The 17,623-nt window shown below is 46.7% G+C and overlaps 1 protein-coding gene across 1 annotated transcript in view; it reads left to right on the top strand.

Annotated features, from left to right (window-relative positions):
- Positions 1–17,623, top strand: part of LRRK2 (leucine rich repeat kinase 2) — a 2,398,611-nt gene that overhangs the window by 1,294,921 nt on the left and 1,086,067 nt on the right. The window contains exon 32 of the mRNA XM_069629211.1: positions 12,926–13,127. Coding sequence (XP_069485312.1) covers positions 12,926–13,127 — 202 coding nt within the window. The remainder of the gene's footprint in view (positions 1–12,925; positions 13,128–17,623) is intronic.

Here is a 17,623-nt window from a genome sequence, read left to right as displayed (position 1 = left end):
TCCCAGGGCCGCACCCCTGTGCGCCTCTAAATTTAAAGGGGAAAACTTTTTTCTGGTGAAAAAGGTTCTGTCTCCCGTCCCTATGAAGGGACACCCATGCAGTATGGAGAAAAGGGGACTAAGTACTAAGAGTACATTTGTCACTACGGTAAGTAATTTATAATTTCTTGCTCGATAACAAAAGACTGTCTTTTCACTTTCGGTCAGAGGTCAATATGATTTCTATTCTTTGAAAAAATACTACTACTTCCACATCTCTTTTTCATAAACAACAAAGTTCTGTCAGGATGGTTTTACCACAGTTCATCCCAGCACAGTAAATGGTCTTGCCTCGTTCCTGCCACCACAACCTTTTACCACGTTGCAGTACTTCAATTATATTCTTCCTGGTCCAGTAACCTGCCAGGACTAACCACTAATAGTCCCTGTCCTCTTTTACTCACCTGCAAGTATAAAACTCCTACCACTACTACAAGCACTTGGTGGTGAGGCTGCTTCAAATGTTCCACACTTCAATCCTCAATGTGGAAAAGTAAACTTCTAACAACTGTTTCATAAATGAGTCCGACCACATTGAAAATAATTCTCCTCTGTTTAATTTGGCCCAGGCAATGCAGATTATAGTCCTCTCCCCCTTGATAATTGTTAGGAGGGCTTCTGTTCTGCCATTAGTTATTTTCCTCAATTGCCCTACTTTGGTAATACTGGTTTTCCTGAATTTCCCTTCTCTGTCTTTGACAATACTGCTTACAATTTTCTTCTACAACTGCTCTTCCCTTGTTTAAATATTCTTCCCTTTTTGGCTTTGGCAAAAGTGGTTGCCATATTCTTTTACACTCTACTTAAACGTAATTCCCTTTTGACTTTGACAATGGTGGCTACTTTCTCAACTCGATTGCTCTTAATATACGAGTTGCACTTATTTTGCTTCCATTCAATAGTTTGGTATTGAAAATATTTATCGTGAGTCAGCGGCTTGTCTTGGAGTGCCCCATGGTTACCTGACCCAGGCCAACTCGCTGATCTTTCCATGCGCCTACAATGGACCCGCTGCTCTTTCTTCCTTTGTCGGACTTGTACAGGCGACTGACTCCTCCAGTAACGTTTCCCTCTCTCGCGCCTCCTGAAGTTGGAGCCTTTGATGGTCTGCTCGCACTACAGTGAACCCCCCAAACTGGAGGTACCTGCAGGATCAGGAAAACGTCTCTCTCCCTCAGGAAAGCCAGTCTTTGAACTGCTTCCTGCTGCGCGTCCTATGCACTTGACAGGTCTTTCGACCTCTGCTCCTTCCACGACACAGCGTCCTGCTTCTGCTACAGTGGCAACTCTGTTGGTCCACCTGCTTCAGCTGCTCACACTGCTTCGCCTTCATGTACCACTGTCATGCGATTCCCCCGCATGGAGATTGTGGTGGCAGTTCCGATGGAGTGGACATTGGAGAATACACGGGCTTTTTCTCTTTCTCTGGTAACGGTCTAGTCTTTGCACGTTTCTCTACGTTGTGACGTAGCCATTGCCGGAAGACTTACTCCGCGTCTTCCTGGCAAACGGCACGTTGCAACTGTGTGTTTTCTCGCTCTTGGTTGCTGTACGCTGTGTTGTGTTTTCTTACTGATCTCCCTGCTCATTACGACCCCTGTCATTTCTCCATTTTTCCCTTTCCTCGCTCTTTCCTCTCCACTTGTTCCCGGCTACGGCGCTCTGGGTCCCTTCCGGACTCCGCTGCTTCCCGCGATCCTCCTTCATTGGCCCACAAGCTCCCGGCGCTTCCTGGATTACGACTTCACCTCCGCTGCCTACTACTTGGACCATCAAGAGGGGTTTTTTGTACGCCTTTGGCTTTTTCCCCTACTTTCACCCGCCTGCGGTGACTGGGCCACAGAGGCCGCTGTTCACTAGCGACCGCTGTGGCTTCCCACCGCGGTTGGGATACCGCCTCCGCCGGGTACCATTATCGTGAGGCTCAGCAATACTCTACAGACTCAAGCTCATCAGGTGAGGAGGCAGAGGAGGGAAGTGGGACTGACGAGTTTGAAATTCAGATTGTTAATACGGAATTTGACAGCTTGCAACGCCCAATGGCTACTCCCGAACAGATCCAGGAACTAGTTGGGGCCATACAAAAGCTTTTTCAAGACGTCCAAACGTTGAAAACAGAGAATCAAGCTCTACAACTTGTCTCTAAAGAAATTCAGAATCTAAAGGCTGAGAACGTAGTGCTCAAACAATTGATGACCACTAGAGAAAATCCACAGATACCCGAATTGCCCACGATGCCTTTATCATCTGGCAAGTTTGATGGGTCCTCAAGGAAGGTCAGTGAATTCCTCGATTCCTGTAAACTGTATTTCACATACAGACCCGTTCTCTTTGCCACAAGCAAGGCTAGAGTAGAGTTTATGGTTTCAAACATGGTGGGTAACGCTTTGTCGTGGGTTACTCCACTAGCCATAAGTGATGCACCCGCTCTTCAGGATTATGAAGATTTCTGCACCCTTATCAAACAGACCTTTGAACGTCCGGAAATCTCGTTTACAGCTTGTGAGGAGATTCTTGATGCACACCAGGGTTCTATGGATGTTTTGACTTGCATATCTCATTTCAAGACGTTGGCTGCCTTGGCCAGAGAAGGCTCAATACGTGATTTTCAGAAGGGGTCTGAAAGAAGAAATCAAAGGAGCTTGCTCGTATGTCAAGGCCCCCAACCCTCTCAGAATTGTTTTCCGCGGTTCTCCAGGTTGAATACCGTTTGTCGGAAAGAAAGAATGAAAGACGAAAATACAAATCTCGGCCATTTCTCGAGGGTATCCAACCCAATGTCCTTCGCTCCTCCTCTACTCACCCCAAAGAGGAGCCGATGCAGATTGTAATCACCCGTGGACCTCTCACCAGCGAAGAAAGACGTTGCCGTCGAGAGAGAGGACTATGTGCATATTGCGCATCCGACAAACACTTGATTACAAACTGTGAAGAATTAGCAGTACGCAAGTCGGGAAACGAACATCCTCAGAGTTGAGAGGGACCAACTTCCGAGATTTTCAAACAACCACTCGTCCCTACGTTTCACTTGCAATATCCTCACCTACCCAAGACCAGGCTGAAGATTCTCGTCTCATGGTGATAGGTGTTAAACTGCTCATTCAAGGGAGATGGGAGGAAGTTTTGGCTCTACTCGATTGCGGTGCAGACGGCAATTTTATGGATGTCGATTGGGCCACCGAAAAAGGGATCACACGCTTGGAGAAGTCTGAAAATCAGAAGGTGGAAGGGGTTGATGGTACTCCTTTATCTTCGGGGCTCATTACTCACTCTACTGGGGCATTACACCTCCAGATCTTTCAACATACAGAGAAAATTCCCTTTGACATTATCCGGGCTGCCCATTTTTCGATTATTCTGGGAATAACCTGGCTTCGCCGTCACAACCCCAGAATAGATTGGACCAACAACCATCTTGCTTTTGAGTCAGAGTATTGCCAAAAGCATTGTGGTTTACCTACAGGTACAGTGAATATACAAACTACCAACTCAACCGCATCAATGTCCGTTGGGATTCATGCCCTACCAACAGAATATCATTGTTATCAGCAGGTGTTTCAAGAACAACCCACATTGGAACTTCCACCTCATCGACCAGAAGACTGCGCCATTGATCTGGTCCCCGGAGCCCTGGTACCATTTGGGCGCATGTTCTCTCTCTCCAACACTGAAAAGAAAGCACTTCAAGTTTATTTGGACAATCATCTACAGAATGGTCTCATCCAACCCTCTAAATCCCCCGCAGGGGCACTATTGTTTTTCATTCCCAAAAGGGATTCTACTGATTTAAGACCTTGTATAGACTTTCGTGGTCTCAACAAGGTCACCATACGAGACAGGTACCCAATGTCTCTTATTTCTGACATTTTGGAGGTAGTGCAAGGAGCCAAAATCTTTACCAAACTGGATTTGCGAAGTGCGTATCATCTCCTCAGAGTTCGTGAGGGAGATGAGTGGAAAACTGCATTTCGCACTCCGTTCGGTTTGTATGAATACCCGGTCATGCCCTTTGGATTAGTCAACGCACCAGCCATCTTCCAAAGGTTCATGGACCGCTTATTCTCGGACATGTTTGTATCAGTGGTAATATATTTGGATGATATCCTTATCTTCTCCAAAGATCCTGATCAACACATTACCCATGTCTCTGACGTGTTGAGCCGTTAGCAAGAACATCATCTAAAGGCAAAGCTGGAAAAATGCGTTTTTGGAGTGAACACCATACCCTATTTAGGATATATCCTCTCCAGTGAAGGGGTAGCTATGGATGACCGGAAAGTAACCGCAATCCTGAAATAGCCATCACCGAACTCCGTGAAAAAAGTCCAAAGATTCTTAGGATTGGCAAATTACTACCATTGCTTTATTCAGAACTTCTCCGAAGTGGTACTTCTCCTTACTTCACTCCTAAAGAAGAGCTCATCTCCATTTCTATGGTTGGCTACGGCAGAAGACAGTTTCACATTTCTCAAGACTCTCTTCTGTTTGGCTCCCATTCTTCGTCATCCTCTCCAATCACAACCCTTCATTATCGAAACAGACGCCTCGGCAGCAGCAATTGGAGCAGTTCTTCAAACTTTCGAAGGCGTAGAACATCCCATAGCCTATCTTTCTAAAACCTTAACGACAAGCCAGAGAAACTACTCGGTTTTAGAAAAGGAACTATTGGCAATGAAACAAGCTTGTGAGGTCTGGAGACATCTTCTCCAAGGAGGTAGTCACCCTTTTACTATTCGCACTGACCACAGAAATCTAAAGGTCCTAGAATCAATGGAGTGCGTAAATTCCAGACAAGCATGGTGGGCACATTACTTTGCTCAGTTTGACTTCCACATTACCTATGTACCGGGTAGTCAGAACATTCTGGCGGATGCTTTGTCTAGAAGGGAGGAAGACACGTCCCCATTTTCACATTCTAAACGTATGTTCCCCGATCATGTCCATATAGCCACGATTAACACTTTCCTACAACAAGTCTGACAAGCTACTGCTATGGAACAAACAGTTATTTCCAAGGGTTTCCAGTTATAGGATGGACTCTGGTTTCGGGGACGCCAACTCTACCTGCCTTCCAACGACCTCCAAAAGAAGATCATCCCTCTTTGTGATGATACTCGTACGGCTGGACAAAGAGGAGTGTCAGGAACGTTACTCCTCGTTCAACGGTCCTGTTTTTGGTCTCAAATGCGTAAGGATGTAACAGGGTATGTTCAGAAGTGTCCTATTTGTGCTCAAGCCAAATATCATACCGGCAAACCCATAGGACTTCGGGAACAATCCACAGCACCGGTGTGACCCTGGAGTGTTGTCACTACAGATTTTATAGTTGATCTCCCTCCATCTGACGCATGCACCTGTATCCTGGTGACAGTTGATACTTTCTCCAAGATGGCGCATTTTTCTCCACTATCCAAGATCCCTTCCGCAGAGGGGATGGCCCAGGTATTTCTGCGAGACGTTTTTCGCTTACATGCGCTGCCTGACAAGATTGTGTCGGACAGGGGGCCCCAGTACGTCGCAAAATTCTGGAAGGCCATATGCCAACACTTGGGTATTGAAAGAGCTCTCTCGTCGGGGTTTCATCCTCAGACAAATGGCCAGACTGAGAGGACAAATGCCACCCTAGAATAATACCTAAGATGTTTCTGTAACCAACAACAAGACAAGTGGGTAGAGCTTATACCCACTGCAGAATTCGCTTATAATAATGGCAAACCCTCTGCCATTAAGATGTCTCCATTCTATTGCAATTATGGTTTACACCCACGAAGCATTCTTCCAGTAACTCCCATTCAGTCACATCTTCCAGCCATAGAAACCATTCTTTCTGCCATTCAAGAAGCTCATACCACAGCTTGTTCCAGTCTGCAGGATACGGCCAGAGCTAATAAAAAACAAGCGGATGCTCATCGCCAGCAGGGCCCAGATTGGAAGGCCGGAGAAAGAGTTTAGTTATCCACCAAATACCTCCCTCGTTGGGCACATCCCTCTAGGCTTTCTCCCAGATATCTGGGACCATTTACTATTCTTGAAAAAAATGAACCCCGTCTCCTACAAGCTTCAACTCCCACACAATCTTAGACGTATCCACCCGGTGTTTCACTCTTTACTACTCAAACCATTTGTTTCATCTCATGGACTCTCCATCGAACCACGTCCATTTGCAGGTTATCTCAGAAGCCACTTCTGAAGACGGAGAATATGAGGTTTCCAACATCTTTGACTCTAGATACCATAGAGGGCGGCTAGAATATTTAATTGGATGGAAAGGTTACCCTAGGTCGGAAGACTCATGGGAACCGGTGGCTCATGTGCATGCCCCTAGACTTCTCCGCAGATTTCACACCTCTCACCCGGGAAAACCCGGGGGAGTCTCTTTCAGACGGGGACATACTGTCATGCAATCCCCCTCATGGAGATTGTGGTGGCGGTTCCGATGGAGTGGATATTAGAGAATATACAGGCTTTTTCTCTTTCTCTGGTAACGGTCTAGTCTTTGCACGTTTCTCTAGTTGTGACGTAGCCATTGCCGGAAGACTTACTCTGTGTCTTCCTGGCAAACGGCACGTTGCAACTGTGTGTTTTCTCGCTCTTGGTTGCTGTACGCTGTGTTGTGTTTTCTTACTGATCTCCCTGCTCATTACGACCCCTGTCGTTTCCCATTTTCCCTGCCTCCACTATTTCTCCATTTTTCTCCTTCCTCGCTCTTTCCTCTCCGCTTGTTCCCGGCTATGGCGCTCTGGGTCCCTTCCAGACTCCGCTGCTTCCCGCGATCCTCCTTCATTGGACCACAAGCTCCCGGCGCTTCCTGGATTACGACTTCACCTCCGCTGCCTACTACTTGGACCATCAAGAGGGGTTTTTTGTACGCCTTTGGCTTTTTCCCCTACTTTCACCCGCCTGTGGAGACGAGGCCGCTGTTCACTAGCGACGGCTGTGGCTTCCCACCGCGGTTGGGATACCACCTCCGCCGGCTAGCATTATCGTGGGGCTCAGCAATACTCTACAGACTCAAGCTCATCAGGTGAGGAGTCGGAGGAGGGAAGTGGGACTGACGAGTTTGAAATTCAGATTGTTAATGCGGAATTTGACAACCACACCTGAGGGGGCCTTAAATGTTTAAATGTTTCTCTGCTGACAAGGTTTCTAGACAAGTCCGATCTATGAAAGTCTCGTCGAAACAGGTTCACCCCTGTTCCTCCAAAACTATCAAGGGCCACATCGACTCCCTAGCTCCTGCCCGGCCTGATTTCTGCAATCACTCCTTCGCCACTGGAGTCTTCCCATCCCCCCTGAAGCACTCCCTTGTGCCCGCTCCTCTTAAGAAACCCTCTGCCGACCCCTCCTGTCCGGCTAACTATAACCCAATCTCCATCACTCCCTTCCTGGGCAAGCTCCTGGAGAAACTGGCCATCTCCCAACTCAATCTCCACACTGAATCTGTTGGTTGTCTTCATGATCATCACTCTGGCTTCAGAGCTGCCAGAAGCACTGAAACTGCTCTCCTGAACATCCGTGAAGACCTGCTCTCCAACCTTGACTCCAACACCCTGTGTGTCCTCATCTTGCGTGATCTCTCTTCTGTCTTTGATACGGTCAACCATGCCATCCTGCTCAACCATCTCTGTGACAACCTGGGTATCACTGGTCAGGCTCTGGCGTGGCTGACCGACCGACCCTCCCAGGCCCAACTTGGGTCCTTCCTCTCTGATATCCTTCTCTCTACCTGTGGTGTCCCCCAGGGATCTAACATCTCTCCCTGGCTGTTCAACCAATACCTGGCACTCCTTGCCCTCTGCATCGTCGCGCTCTGCCCCAATTTTCAGTGCTATATGGATGATACCCAGCTCATTTTCAGGCTACCCTCGGCCTCCTCCTCCTCGCCTTCCCTCATCTCCGACTGTCTGCTATCCAGGAGTGGTGTGCCGCCAGTGACCTCTGCCTTAATGCCAGTAAGACCGAGATTTTACTTATTGGCACACCCACTCCCTCCTTCCCTGCAGCTCTCTGGCCAGCCTCTCTTGGCCCTCTTCCTGCTCCAACCTGCAAGGCCAAAAACCTCAGGGTCATCTTCGACTCCACACTCTGCTTCTCTCCTCGCATCGCTGACATCTCTAAGAAGTCCCACTACCAGCTACACCTCCTCAGCCGTTTATTTATCTTATTATTCTACTATCCCATGTACTGCACTTTCCCACCTCCCTTCCCCCTCGCACTTTTCCCTTTCCCCCTGCCCATGCACTTACGCGATCCGAATGACACCTGGCCTAGTAAGATCGTTGTCTGTCTTCCCACTGTTTCCCCCTCCCTTGCCTCGTCGCGCCTCGAAACAGTTGTGTATAGGCGCGTTATAAATGTCATAAATGTCCTGCTCAGTCGTGGGTCATTATAACCACTAGACTGCACACCATAGTTCTGTGATTGAGTCCCTTGTCCTCATCCCAGTACCCAGGGCATGATTGGACTTTAAATCCCAAATGTTCATTCATTTCAACATTAAAGGCTTTAATTTTACAGTAGGACATTAAGACCGTGGGATCATCAAGGACGTTGGTTAGAGGGTTTTCCCAATCCTCCTAACACGAGTCCCCTCCCATGTGATCCTCCTGCAGAGCACCACCTCCAAGGTCAGGATCAGCAAGCCTTTTGCCTTTCCCTAGCCACATGAGAAGGGTCCCCTGCCAGGTCCCTTGGGTTGATCACCTCTGATTCATCACAGGGTGAACCAGAAGCTTGGGCTGGCCTGCCCTCTGGGTTGGCCTTCGTAAAGGGCTCTAGGTCAAGTTACTCCACTTCAGGGTCTGCTCTCTGGCACAGAAGATCTGTTGCAAATTGGTTGGGCCTCGTCCACTGAGCTGGTCACTACCGATAGTCCCTGGGAGTGGTTATGCGACAGATTTTTCTTCTGTCATGGACAGCTCCTTCAACTCTGGTGTAGTGCTTTGGACAGTGCAACTGTCCCAAAGGAACTCTAGTAGTTGAGTGTCCCCAGAACGTCTCTTTGGCCTTAAAGGATCCTCTAGAAACTGAAGGTAGTCTGTTGAAGGGGTGCAAGATTCCTTCTTTTAAGGGCACACGTTTCAGGCGACTGGACTAAAGCTAGCCTGCTTTAGGGGACCAATCAATGCTTCTGGATGGAGTGGACTTTGTCCCCTTGATCTTGCACCCACAGTGCCTTGCTCCAGGGGAAGTGGAGGAGACAGGAAAGGGAGATAGCAGGAAATAAGATGGTGGAAGGCTTCTTCCATTGTCCAGAGCACTCCTGCCTATCCTACTCCCGCAACATTTACCTCCTACTGAAAAATACCTGCAGCACCCTGGTGTGAGGCTACTCCTCATGAATGGGTGTGCTTCTTTGATACCTGGCACCAGGATCGTTGCTTGCTCTGCTGCGATCTCTGGGGAAGAGGGTTACCACCCTCCCCGGGAAAGGCTGGATCCTCTGGGTTTCTGTTCTGCCGGGGGGCAGTATCGGCCCGTCCCACCCTATTACACATTCACTTCCACAGCAAAGCTGAAACATTTGCAATATCAATTGGTTTGTGGTGGCAAAGGTCATAAGTATCGCCATGCACTATGCCTAAACTCAGGCATAGCTTATACTTGGAGATTACCCTTCTACCAGCATGGGGTACTTATAATCGAAGTAGTTTGGGTACAGGGCGCATATCTTACATGTCGCCCCTGAGCTGCAGTGACTTTGCTTTCAGATTGGCGGTCGAGTGGACATCTTGTGATCTTTAAACATGCTCTGCACCAGGAACAGAGCGGGTGCTGCGAATCAAGCTACTGATGCAGCCGGGCACAAGGGTGGTATGCTTTTGGCATGGAGCTGCGAGAAAGTGGGGACCTAGTTAGCAGATTACCCCTTTTGGAGAAGGCATCACCCGCACCATTTTATATAATAGTGAAAAAGGCCACGATTCTGCACCCTTGCTAGATGGCAATTCCTCACGCCTACCAACCCCAGATGAAAGGTGGGGCAACAGAGAATTAACTGTGAATAAGAAGCGTGGCGGGTCTGAAAAAGGAGGCAGTCACTTGAAGGACATTATTAATGGTGTTTATTAAAAAAAATAAAGATAAGGTCAACCTTTCCCTTCTGCGTGAGGGGTATCACAGCCTATGTAAATAACCCAAGGTGCCCGTCCATCCCAAATGAATGTGTCCATGGTCCAAAACTAATTCTAACGGACCCTACCACTACTTGAACTAACTTAATTATACTAGGAGAATGTCTCACCTCGCCTAGTTATCTCTTATGACAATGTCTCTTCTTAGTCCATAGTTCTCTTCATTACTTCAAATAGTCTCTTGTCACCTTCTGGACAAGATCTTGTAACTCTCTTACAATGTACTTGGCTTTTGTCTCCCATTTTTGGACAGTTTTTCCACAGTCCTTTGTATCACTTTATTATCCCATTTTTGGACAGTTCTTCCACAGTACTTTGTATCACTTTATTATACCTTGATCCAGGTTTATATGCCTTTCTGACTCTTCTAGTCTCGGCCTTCTTAGGTTGGTTACCCTTTGTAATGCCTTAACCTTCTCCCTCTCCTGGGGTTGATCAGTTTATTTCTCCTGTTACCTGGTTCACTTAATTTCACTTTTCATTCATATTTATAACATTTCTCTGGTTTCCTCCAGTTTTCATTACTTAAAGCCATGGGGTACTTTGCCCTCTTCCCAGGGTGCTTGCACCGACATCTTAACACCTTCTCTTTCAGGTGTATTCATTATTCTTTTGATCACATTAAAACCGTTCCACTTGAATGGCTTTATATTCAGAATTTTGTCAATGTCACTGGGACGGGTTTATCCACCTCAATATTGATGCCCCGTTGGTCTCCCAGTACTCCCGTTCTCCGTTACTTCTGTATCTGCAGGGGAATGCTGTCGGCCTTGGCGCTCGCTTGGGTTCTTTTCCTCTGCTCCTTATCTCATGCGTCTCCTTGTTGTTCGTTTCCTGCACTCTGTCCTATCTCTCATTGTGATGTGGGTCGCATGACGTCTCGTTAACTCCCCTGCTGGGTGGTTTTGGCGCTGGTTAACAGGCGTACAACCCACCAGAAAGTTGGGGTAACTCCTCCACGTGGATAAGGATTCCCTTCCCCCTGTTTTCTCTTTTCGGAAATGGCGAACCTCCAGTGTTTCCCTTTGATGGTTAGGATGACGCTGAAAGTCGCAAGCTCTGCGGCTCTCCTCGGCTCTGCCTTCTCCAGGCATGTCCTCCTCAGGGGGCTTCCACTGCTTACACTATTCTCTGTCTGTCCTTTGCCTCTCGTGAGCGTGCTCTCCCTTTCCAGCCTCCTCGTCTAAGTTAAATGTACGTCCCTCCTTAAAGACACAGATCCTCTTCCTTGGGCATAATGGGGTATTTTAGTTTTATTTTCATCCAAATCTCTGTATTCAATAATGTTCTTCATATCTAATAGTCCCACATGTGCGACTATGGTGGAGGGTCTAAGGAGTTCCTCACAGTCCTTGTACCATAAGGGGCGTCTCTCCAGTGAGGTCCCACTTTCCCAGACCCTTTGCGAGGGTCTTGTCAAGCAGGCTCACCTCCCTAGCCTCGAATAGTGAGCCTCCACCTTGGGGGGAAAAGGGACAAATACCCTTAATTTGTCACATAAGGGACTGTAGGGGAGCAGAAGAGACACCAGAATCCTCCCCAAACTGAATTGGAAGCAAAACTCAACGGCTCATGGAGAAAGCCACAAGGAAAATGAGCAGCCTGAGAACATGGCCAATTAAAGCCCATCAAGCACAGAGGAGATTAAAAGCTGTTCGTGTGAGATCAAGTGGAGCGATAGTCGATCAAGGGAAGAGGTGGAAGGCTGATGTTGAAGTGGAGTGTTGAGGAGACTGTGGTAGTGTTCTGAGAATGAAAGGTAAGGTATTGTCTGCAGGAGAGGGTGATTCCAGTTGAGTGTATTTTGGTGAGGGGTATAAAAGGTGAGTGAAAGAAAGCTTAGAGAGAGCAAGACACTGCTAAGTGTGGGGGATTTAGAGATAGTGTGAGAGTAAGTGACCGAGGTTGTGTGACAGAAAAGGTAGTGGGACGGGCGCAGTAAAAGGAGGAGAAAGGTAGTTGGGTGAGACAGGCAGAGAGTGTATGAGTAGACACAGATTATTAGGAGAGAGAGAGAGAGAGAGAGAGAGGTGAGAAGAGAGGGATGCAGGGAGAGAGATAGAGGAGAGAGTCAGGCAGTACAAGGGTGAAGAGTGAGGGGATAAAGGGGAAGAGGAGCAGATAGAGTGGGATTGGAAAGACGTGAGCTGTATAAGTAGAGAGAGGGAGACTAGGAAGATCACGGAGGGACTAGAGTGCAGATAGAGATAGGAGAGATGTATACTTGGAGAGGGAGTCACTGGAAGAGAAAACCGTGGTGACATTGGGCAGTCCCACAGACCAGAGGTATTCTTTAGAAAGTCCTGGTGGGCAATAGATTTAAAAAGCTGTGGCTTTTAGGTTTCCCCATCAAACTAGAAAGATCAAGAAAGTAGAGGTTACCAAGCTTTACAGTATATTCTGGTGGTAAGGGGTGACTGGATGAGAGTGGAGGGAGCCCACTTGGTGAATGAGAGCCATAGGGACCTCTTAGTGTCAACCATCCTAGTATTCCAAAACTAGTTCTTTAAACCATATTAAAACACCTTAAATGTGCTATCTTTGTAGATTTCTGATCTCATCTTTGACAAGAGCCACTGACTTTACTTTTGAATCTTTGAGTTTAACTGCTATTTCTTTTCGAGGTTCCCATTTGTTTCCACTTTACCAGATTAGCAACCCATTAGCATAACAATGTAACATATTCTACTTAATGTTTATTTTATGCTGACTAATTTGTCATATTGAAGAAATGTTTACCTTTATTTCTACAGATTAGAGAACAACCAGTGGTGGGGCAGTTAATCCCAGATAGCTACCTGCAACTGGAAAAGAGAATTCTGCATGAGCGGAAACTTGTTCCTATTGAATTTCCTGTAATTGACCAGAAAAGATTATTCGAACTGGTGCAAGAAAGTCAGTTACAGTTGGATGAAAATGAAATTCCTCATGCAGTTCGTTTTCTGAATGAATCGGGTACGTTTCTTTTCACTTCATTGATTTAATATTTTTTTAGTTTTTATAACAAATGTTTTTATTGGCATTTCGTTAACGTATAACTGCATCATAAGTCCACATTCACATCATGTGGCGACAGCAAGAACAAAATCAGAACAGAACAAAAAACAACATTGTGAGTCCAGGGGGATCGGAGGGGACATCCGGGGGGGGGGGCAGTTTATACAAGTGGTGATTGCGGATAATGGGGGCTTTGATACGATAGGTTATTTATCACGCGCTTAATACCCAGAGGTTTCTAAGCGCAGACCTGGGGATCGAACCTGTGTTGCTCTGTGTCGTCTTGCATCCAAGGTGAGCACATTGCCCCTGAGCTATCCTCCCAAGACAAGCTTTGAGGTCCATGGGTCCAGATATGGGGTTTATAGAGTTTTTAGGTAGGAAATGTGCATATGGGGTAGAGTTCGCTTTCTTCCTAGGTCTCTGTTTCCCAGAGGTTTCTAAGCGCAGACCTGGGGATCGAACCTGTGTTGCTCTGTGTCGTCTTGCATCTAAGGCGAGCACGTTGCCCCTGAGCTATCCTCCCAAGACAAGCTTTGAGGTCCATGGGTCCAGATATGGGGTTTATAGAGTTTTTAGGTAGGAAATGTGCATATGGGGTAGAGTTCGCTTTCTTCCTAGGTCTCTGTTTCGGTTGGCGACCTGTGGGTGTTCCTCATAGTGGGTCGGCCAGTATTTTAATCGTATTTTGCTAGCCAGCAAAGGGTTGTAGGTTGTCTCACCAACCCCGGAAATTGTTGCGCATAGTCTACAAAGGGTGCCCAAATACTGTAGAACTTGTTTCTATTTCCAAAGCGAGAGGCAGTTACTTTATCAGCAACTGCTATGTCCCAGCACTTGGTCCACCACATAGGGACTGCAGGGCCCTTAGGATGTTTCCATAGTCTTGCTATCAAGATTTCTGCTGCTGTGAGTAAGTGAGAACATAGCTCCACTAGGCGACCGGTCTTCGGGATTTGGCTGTCGCCCGTGGCTCCCAGTAGGACTATTCCTGGGTCCCATGGGATTGATAGGCCTGTGATTAGCCTGATTTTGTTCTAGTATTTCTTTCCAGAACTGCATAGCCTTCGGGCAGGACCACAGCAGATGAAACAACAAGCCTGTATCTGAGCAGCCTCTCCAGCATTGTTCCAGGATCGGTTGGTTACTTTTGTGTAGAATCTCCGGCATCAAATACCACCTGTATCAGACTTTGATTGCTCACTCTTTGTTGGTGACGCATTTCGAGCTCTTGTGTATTCGTGTCCAGATGCAGCTCCATTCCTCTGTCTCTAGATCCTTTCCTATGTCCTTCTCCCACTCTGCATGTAAGCTTCTTTCTTACTGGGGTCCGCTCTATCTAGCAGTCTTATATAAGGTGGATATTTTGCCTGTAGGAGGGAGTGTTGTTAGTGTTCGTTCCTGTGCTGTTAAATGCCTGCCTCTGTGCTTTTTTATCACGTCGTGGGATGTGCAGTGCCTGAGCTGCATGTAGCAGAATCTCTGTTTCTGGCACTTGGAATTTAGTTTTACACGCTTCAAATGTTAGGGAGGTGCCATTCGAAAGAAAGTCCGCTATGTGCTTCAGGCCTCCTTCTTTCCATCTGTCGAAACAGTTTGGTGTTATTCCCGGGGTGAAGTCGAGGTTATCCCAGATTGAGGATAGGGTGCCCACTGCGCTCCTACAGTTCCATTGTCGAGCCGCCTTTTGCCTGCTCTTCACCGTATTTCTGGTCGCTGTCAGGGGAGTCCTAGGTCGGTACGATGTGCGGAAGCGATTCTAACGGGCTCCGGCTCCAATCTTCCTCTAGTTTGTTCAGGCGGGGTTGATTTGCGCTTAAATTCCATGTAAAGACTTGCAAAAGCTGCGCAGCGAGGCGGTACCTAGCCACCTCCGGCACTCCCAGCCCACCCATCCCCAGATCCCGGAGCATTATTCTTTTGGTTATTCAAGGCTTTTTCCCACCCCAGATGAATTTCAGGATGTTCGTTTGTAGCTTCTGCAGATCCTTTTTGGGGACGGAGATCGGGAGGGCCAGACAGTAGTAGAGTCATCTTGGCACTAGGTTACTCTTCAGCGCTGTGATTCTCCCCATCCATGACTCCTCGTATTTTTTCCAGCGTGCTAGGTCACCCGGTAATTCTTTAAATAGTGGCAGGAAGTTTATTTTATACGTTCTCTCTCTTTTGTTTGGGATCTGGACTCACAAGTAGCTGATGTGGGATTTTTCCCCTGGGATGGGGTAATTGGTTACTATTCAATATTTGAAAATAAATTGTAATAACTGAGCTACACAATCAATAAAATGTAAGATTGCTTAAAAGCAGCAAGCATAAAGTGAAACTACAATATGAACAGTTTTGTAATTCACATTCTGAACCAATTACTTTGCCAAATGTTTAAGCTACCAAATATTATTTGAGACATGTTATGGAGATGAATACATTTCCATGGCTGTAATGTTCTTTTTTGTGCAGTTGGTGGTGACTACCACCATCACAGTGTACCATAATTCCCCCATGCAATATATCGGGATCTCTGAGTTCTTGTTACTCTACAATTCATGTGGAATCTGTTTTGGAGATTAGCATCAAAAGAGAAATTGACATTTAGAAGTTTTCTATCCAAGTGTAATTGTGGGTTAGAATTTGACTGCCCAGTGGAAGGCTTCCCACATAAAAGGCTTCAGTAAGAATGTTTGAAGGTATGAACCCTGTATAATCTATCCAGACGTTACTTGTGGGTCTTGTATTGTGTGGTATTTGTGGTTGATGCAGCCAATAAGAGTTAAGAAAATAGGTGTTCATCAATTTCTTTAGGTGTTTTATATATTCCACAATTGATGCCTTATGCTTGCCACTGTTGGAACTAAATAGAACAACAGTTCACACAAAGCAAAGCTCTTCCTTTTCCAAGGACTTTAATGCATGTAATACACTTGCTCTTTGACTTCCACTTGGCTCCAGCCTTTTTCAGTAGGCTCCATGACAGATTCACCCTTCCAAAAATGCCTGCTCTGGTATAGTAGCAGCAGCCCACCAAGCTCTATTTATGAATTAGTATGTCATATCACGCAATATGCAGCTTATGTTATTTCAGTGTGCCAAAGGGGTAAGGATAGTTCTTGTAAGCACAGCGGCAGAAGGTTGCAATTAAGTCTCCTTAATGAGCCTGGTAAGTGGGGCAGTACCACTCTGCAATCCCTGGAAGTATATTTGCAGTTTGGCTTCCCTCCTTAACCTCCTCTGCTAAAGGGTCTTTGTAGAGGACATAGCCCCCAAACCTAAGGCGATGTAGGGATGTTGAGGGTTCAGGCTGGTAGTTTGCATATTACAACACCAGAAAAACATAGGGCACGAAAACACACAGTATAGAAAGTGTGTGGCTTGTGAGCCCACTAGTGGATCAGAATAAATGCTCTTCAGGAATAGTTGACAAACTGGAGATTTGGGAACTCATGAACTGATTGTGTACACAGAGCTAGGCGAGAACAGTTCACAGCTCACGCAGGGAGCTGAGTTGCAGTGCCACGGCAGTGCCTTGACAGTTCTGCCTGTCTGATAGTGGAGGGGAATACTTGGTTCTTGGCTTGCAGGCGCTTTTCTAGTCAACTAATTATAGAAAGATGAGTTAAAGGATTGCTACGAAATATGGGGTGATGATGAAGGGAGATAAGTCACATGGTTCAAAGATGTAACAAAAAGACCCTGAACATTCCCATGTGGTAATGTTAATGAGACCACTTGGCCAATCCAGGGCATTTTTGGGGCATTGAGGGCGAGCGGGTGAGTGGGGGGTATTAGATCGTTATCCAGAGAGGTGGTGTAGGAGTGAAGGAGAAATCGAGGAGCCATAGCATGCCGAGACCTGTAACCATCTCATCCCAAACACAACTGCGGCAACGAGGACAATAAGCTACAGAGAGCTTGCTGAGAGTTAGTGCCACATACTGGCCAAACCAGACATTAGTCAAAAGAGAATCCTTGTTTTCCAGGAGGCTCTAGCAGCCACCCTGGCAAATGCCAATGACCTTGAAAGTCAGTTAAGACTGAACCTGTGTTGGGCACAAGTCAAAGAGGCTGAACCTTAACTTTTGGGTTAGAATAGCTTCAGTCGGACAATTACCAGAGCAGGTGGTGAGAAATCCCTCTTAGTAATAATTTTGAGTGTCCCCTAGGCCAACGCGCAATAATAGATTCTTGCTGGCAGGCATATTTTGCAGCAACCCTTAAGAGCCCGGCAAGGTAACTTGCTGACTGTGGATCCAAGGAGGTAAGACCTAGAGCATCCTGAAAAGAACTACAGTGAAAGAGCTGCCTGGTTTATTACTTGTAGTTGACAATGCTACTTAGCATACATATTACATCAACATATGCTTGATCATGCTGCTATTCTGATAGTCCACCGTTTTGCCAGGATTTAAAGAAAGGTAGCATTTTGTGGAAGGGAGGAGCTGATAAGCGAACATTCCACA

Source organism: Ambystoma mexicanum, chromosome 12, assembly GCF_040938575.1.
Source record: "Ambystoma mexicanum isolate Mex_15411 chromosome 12, UKY_AmexF1_1, whole genome shotgun sequence".
In the NCBI taxonomy this organism is placed as follows: Eukaryota; Metazoa; Chordata; class Amphibia; order Caudata; family Ambystomatidae; genus Ambystoma; species Ambystoma mexicanum.
This window is presented reverse-complemented; position numbering and strand designations above follow the sequence as displayed.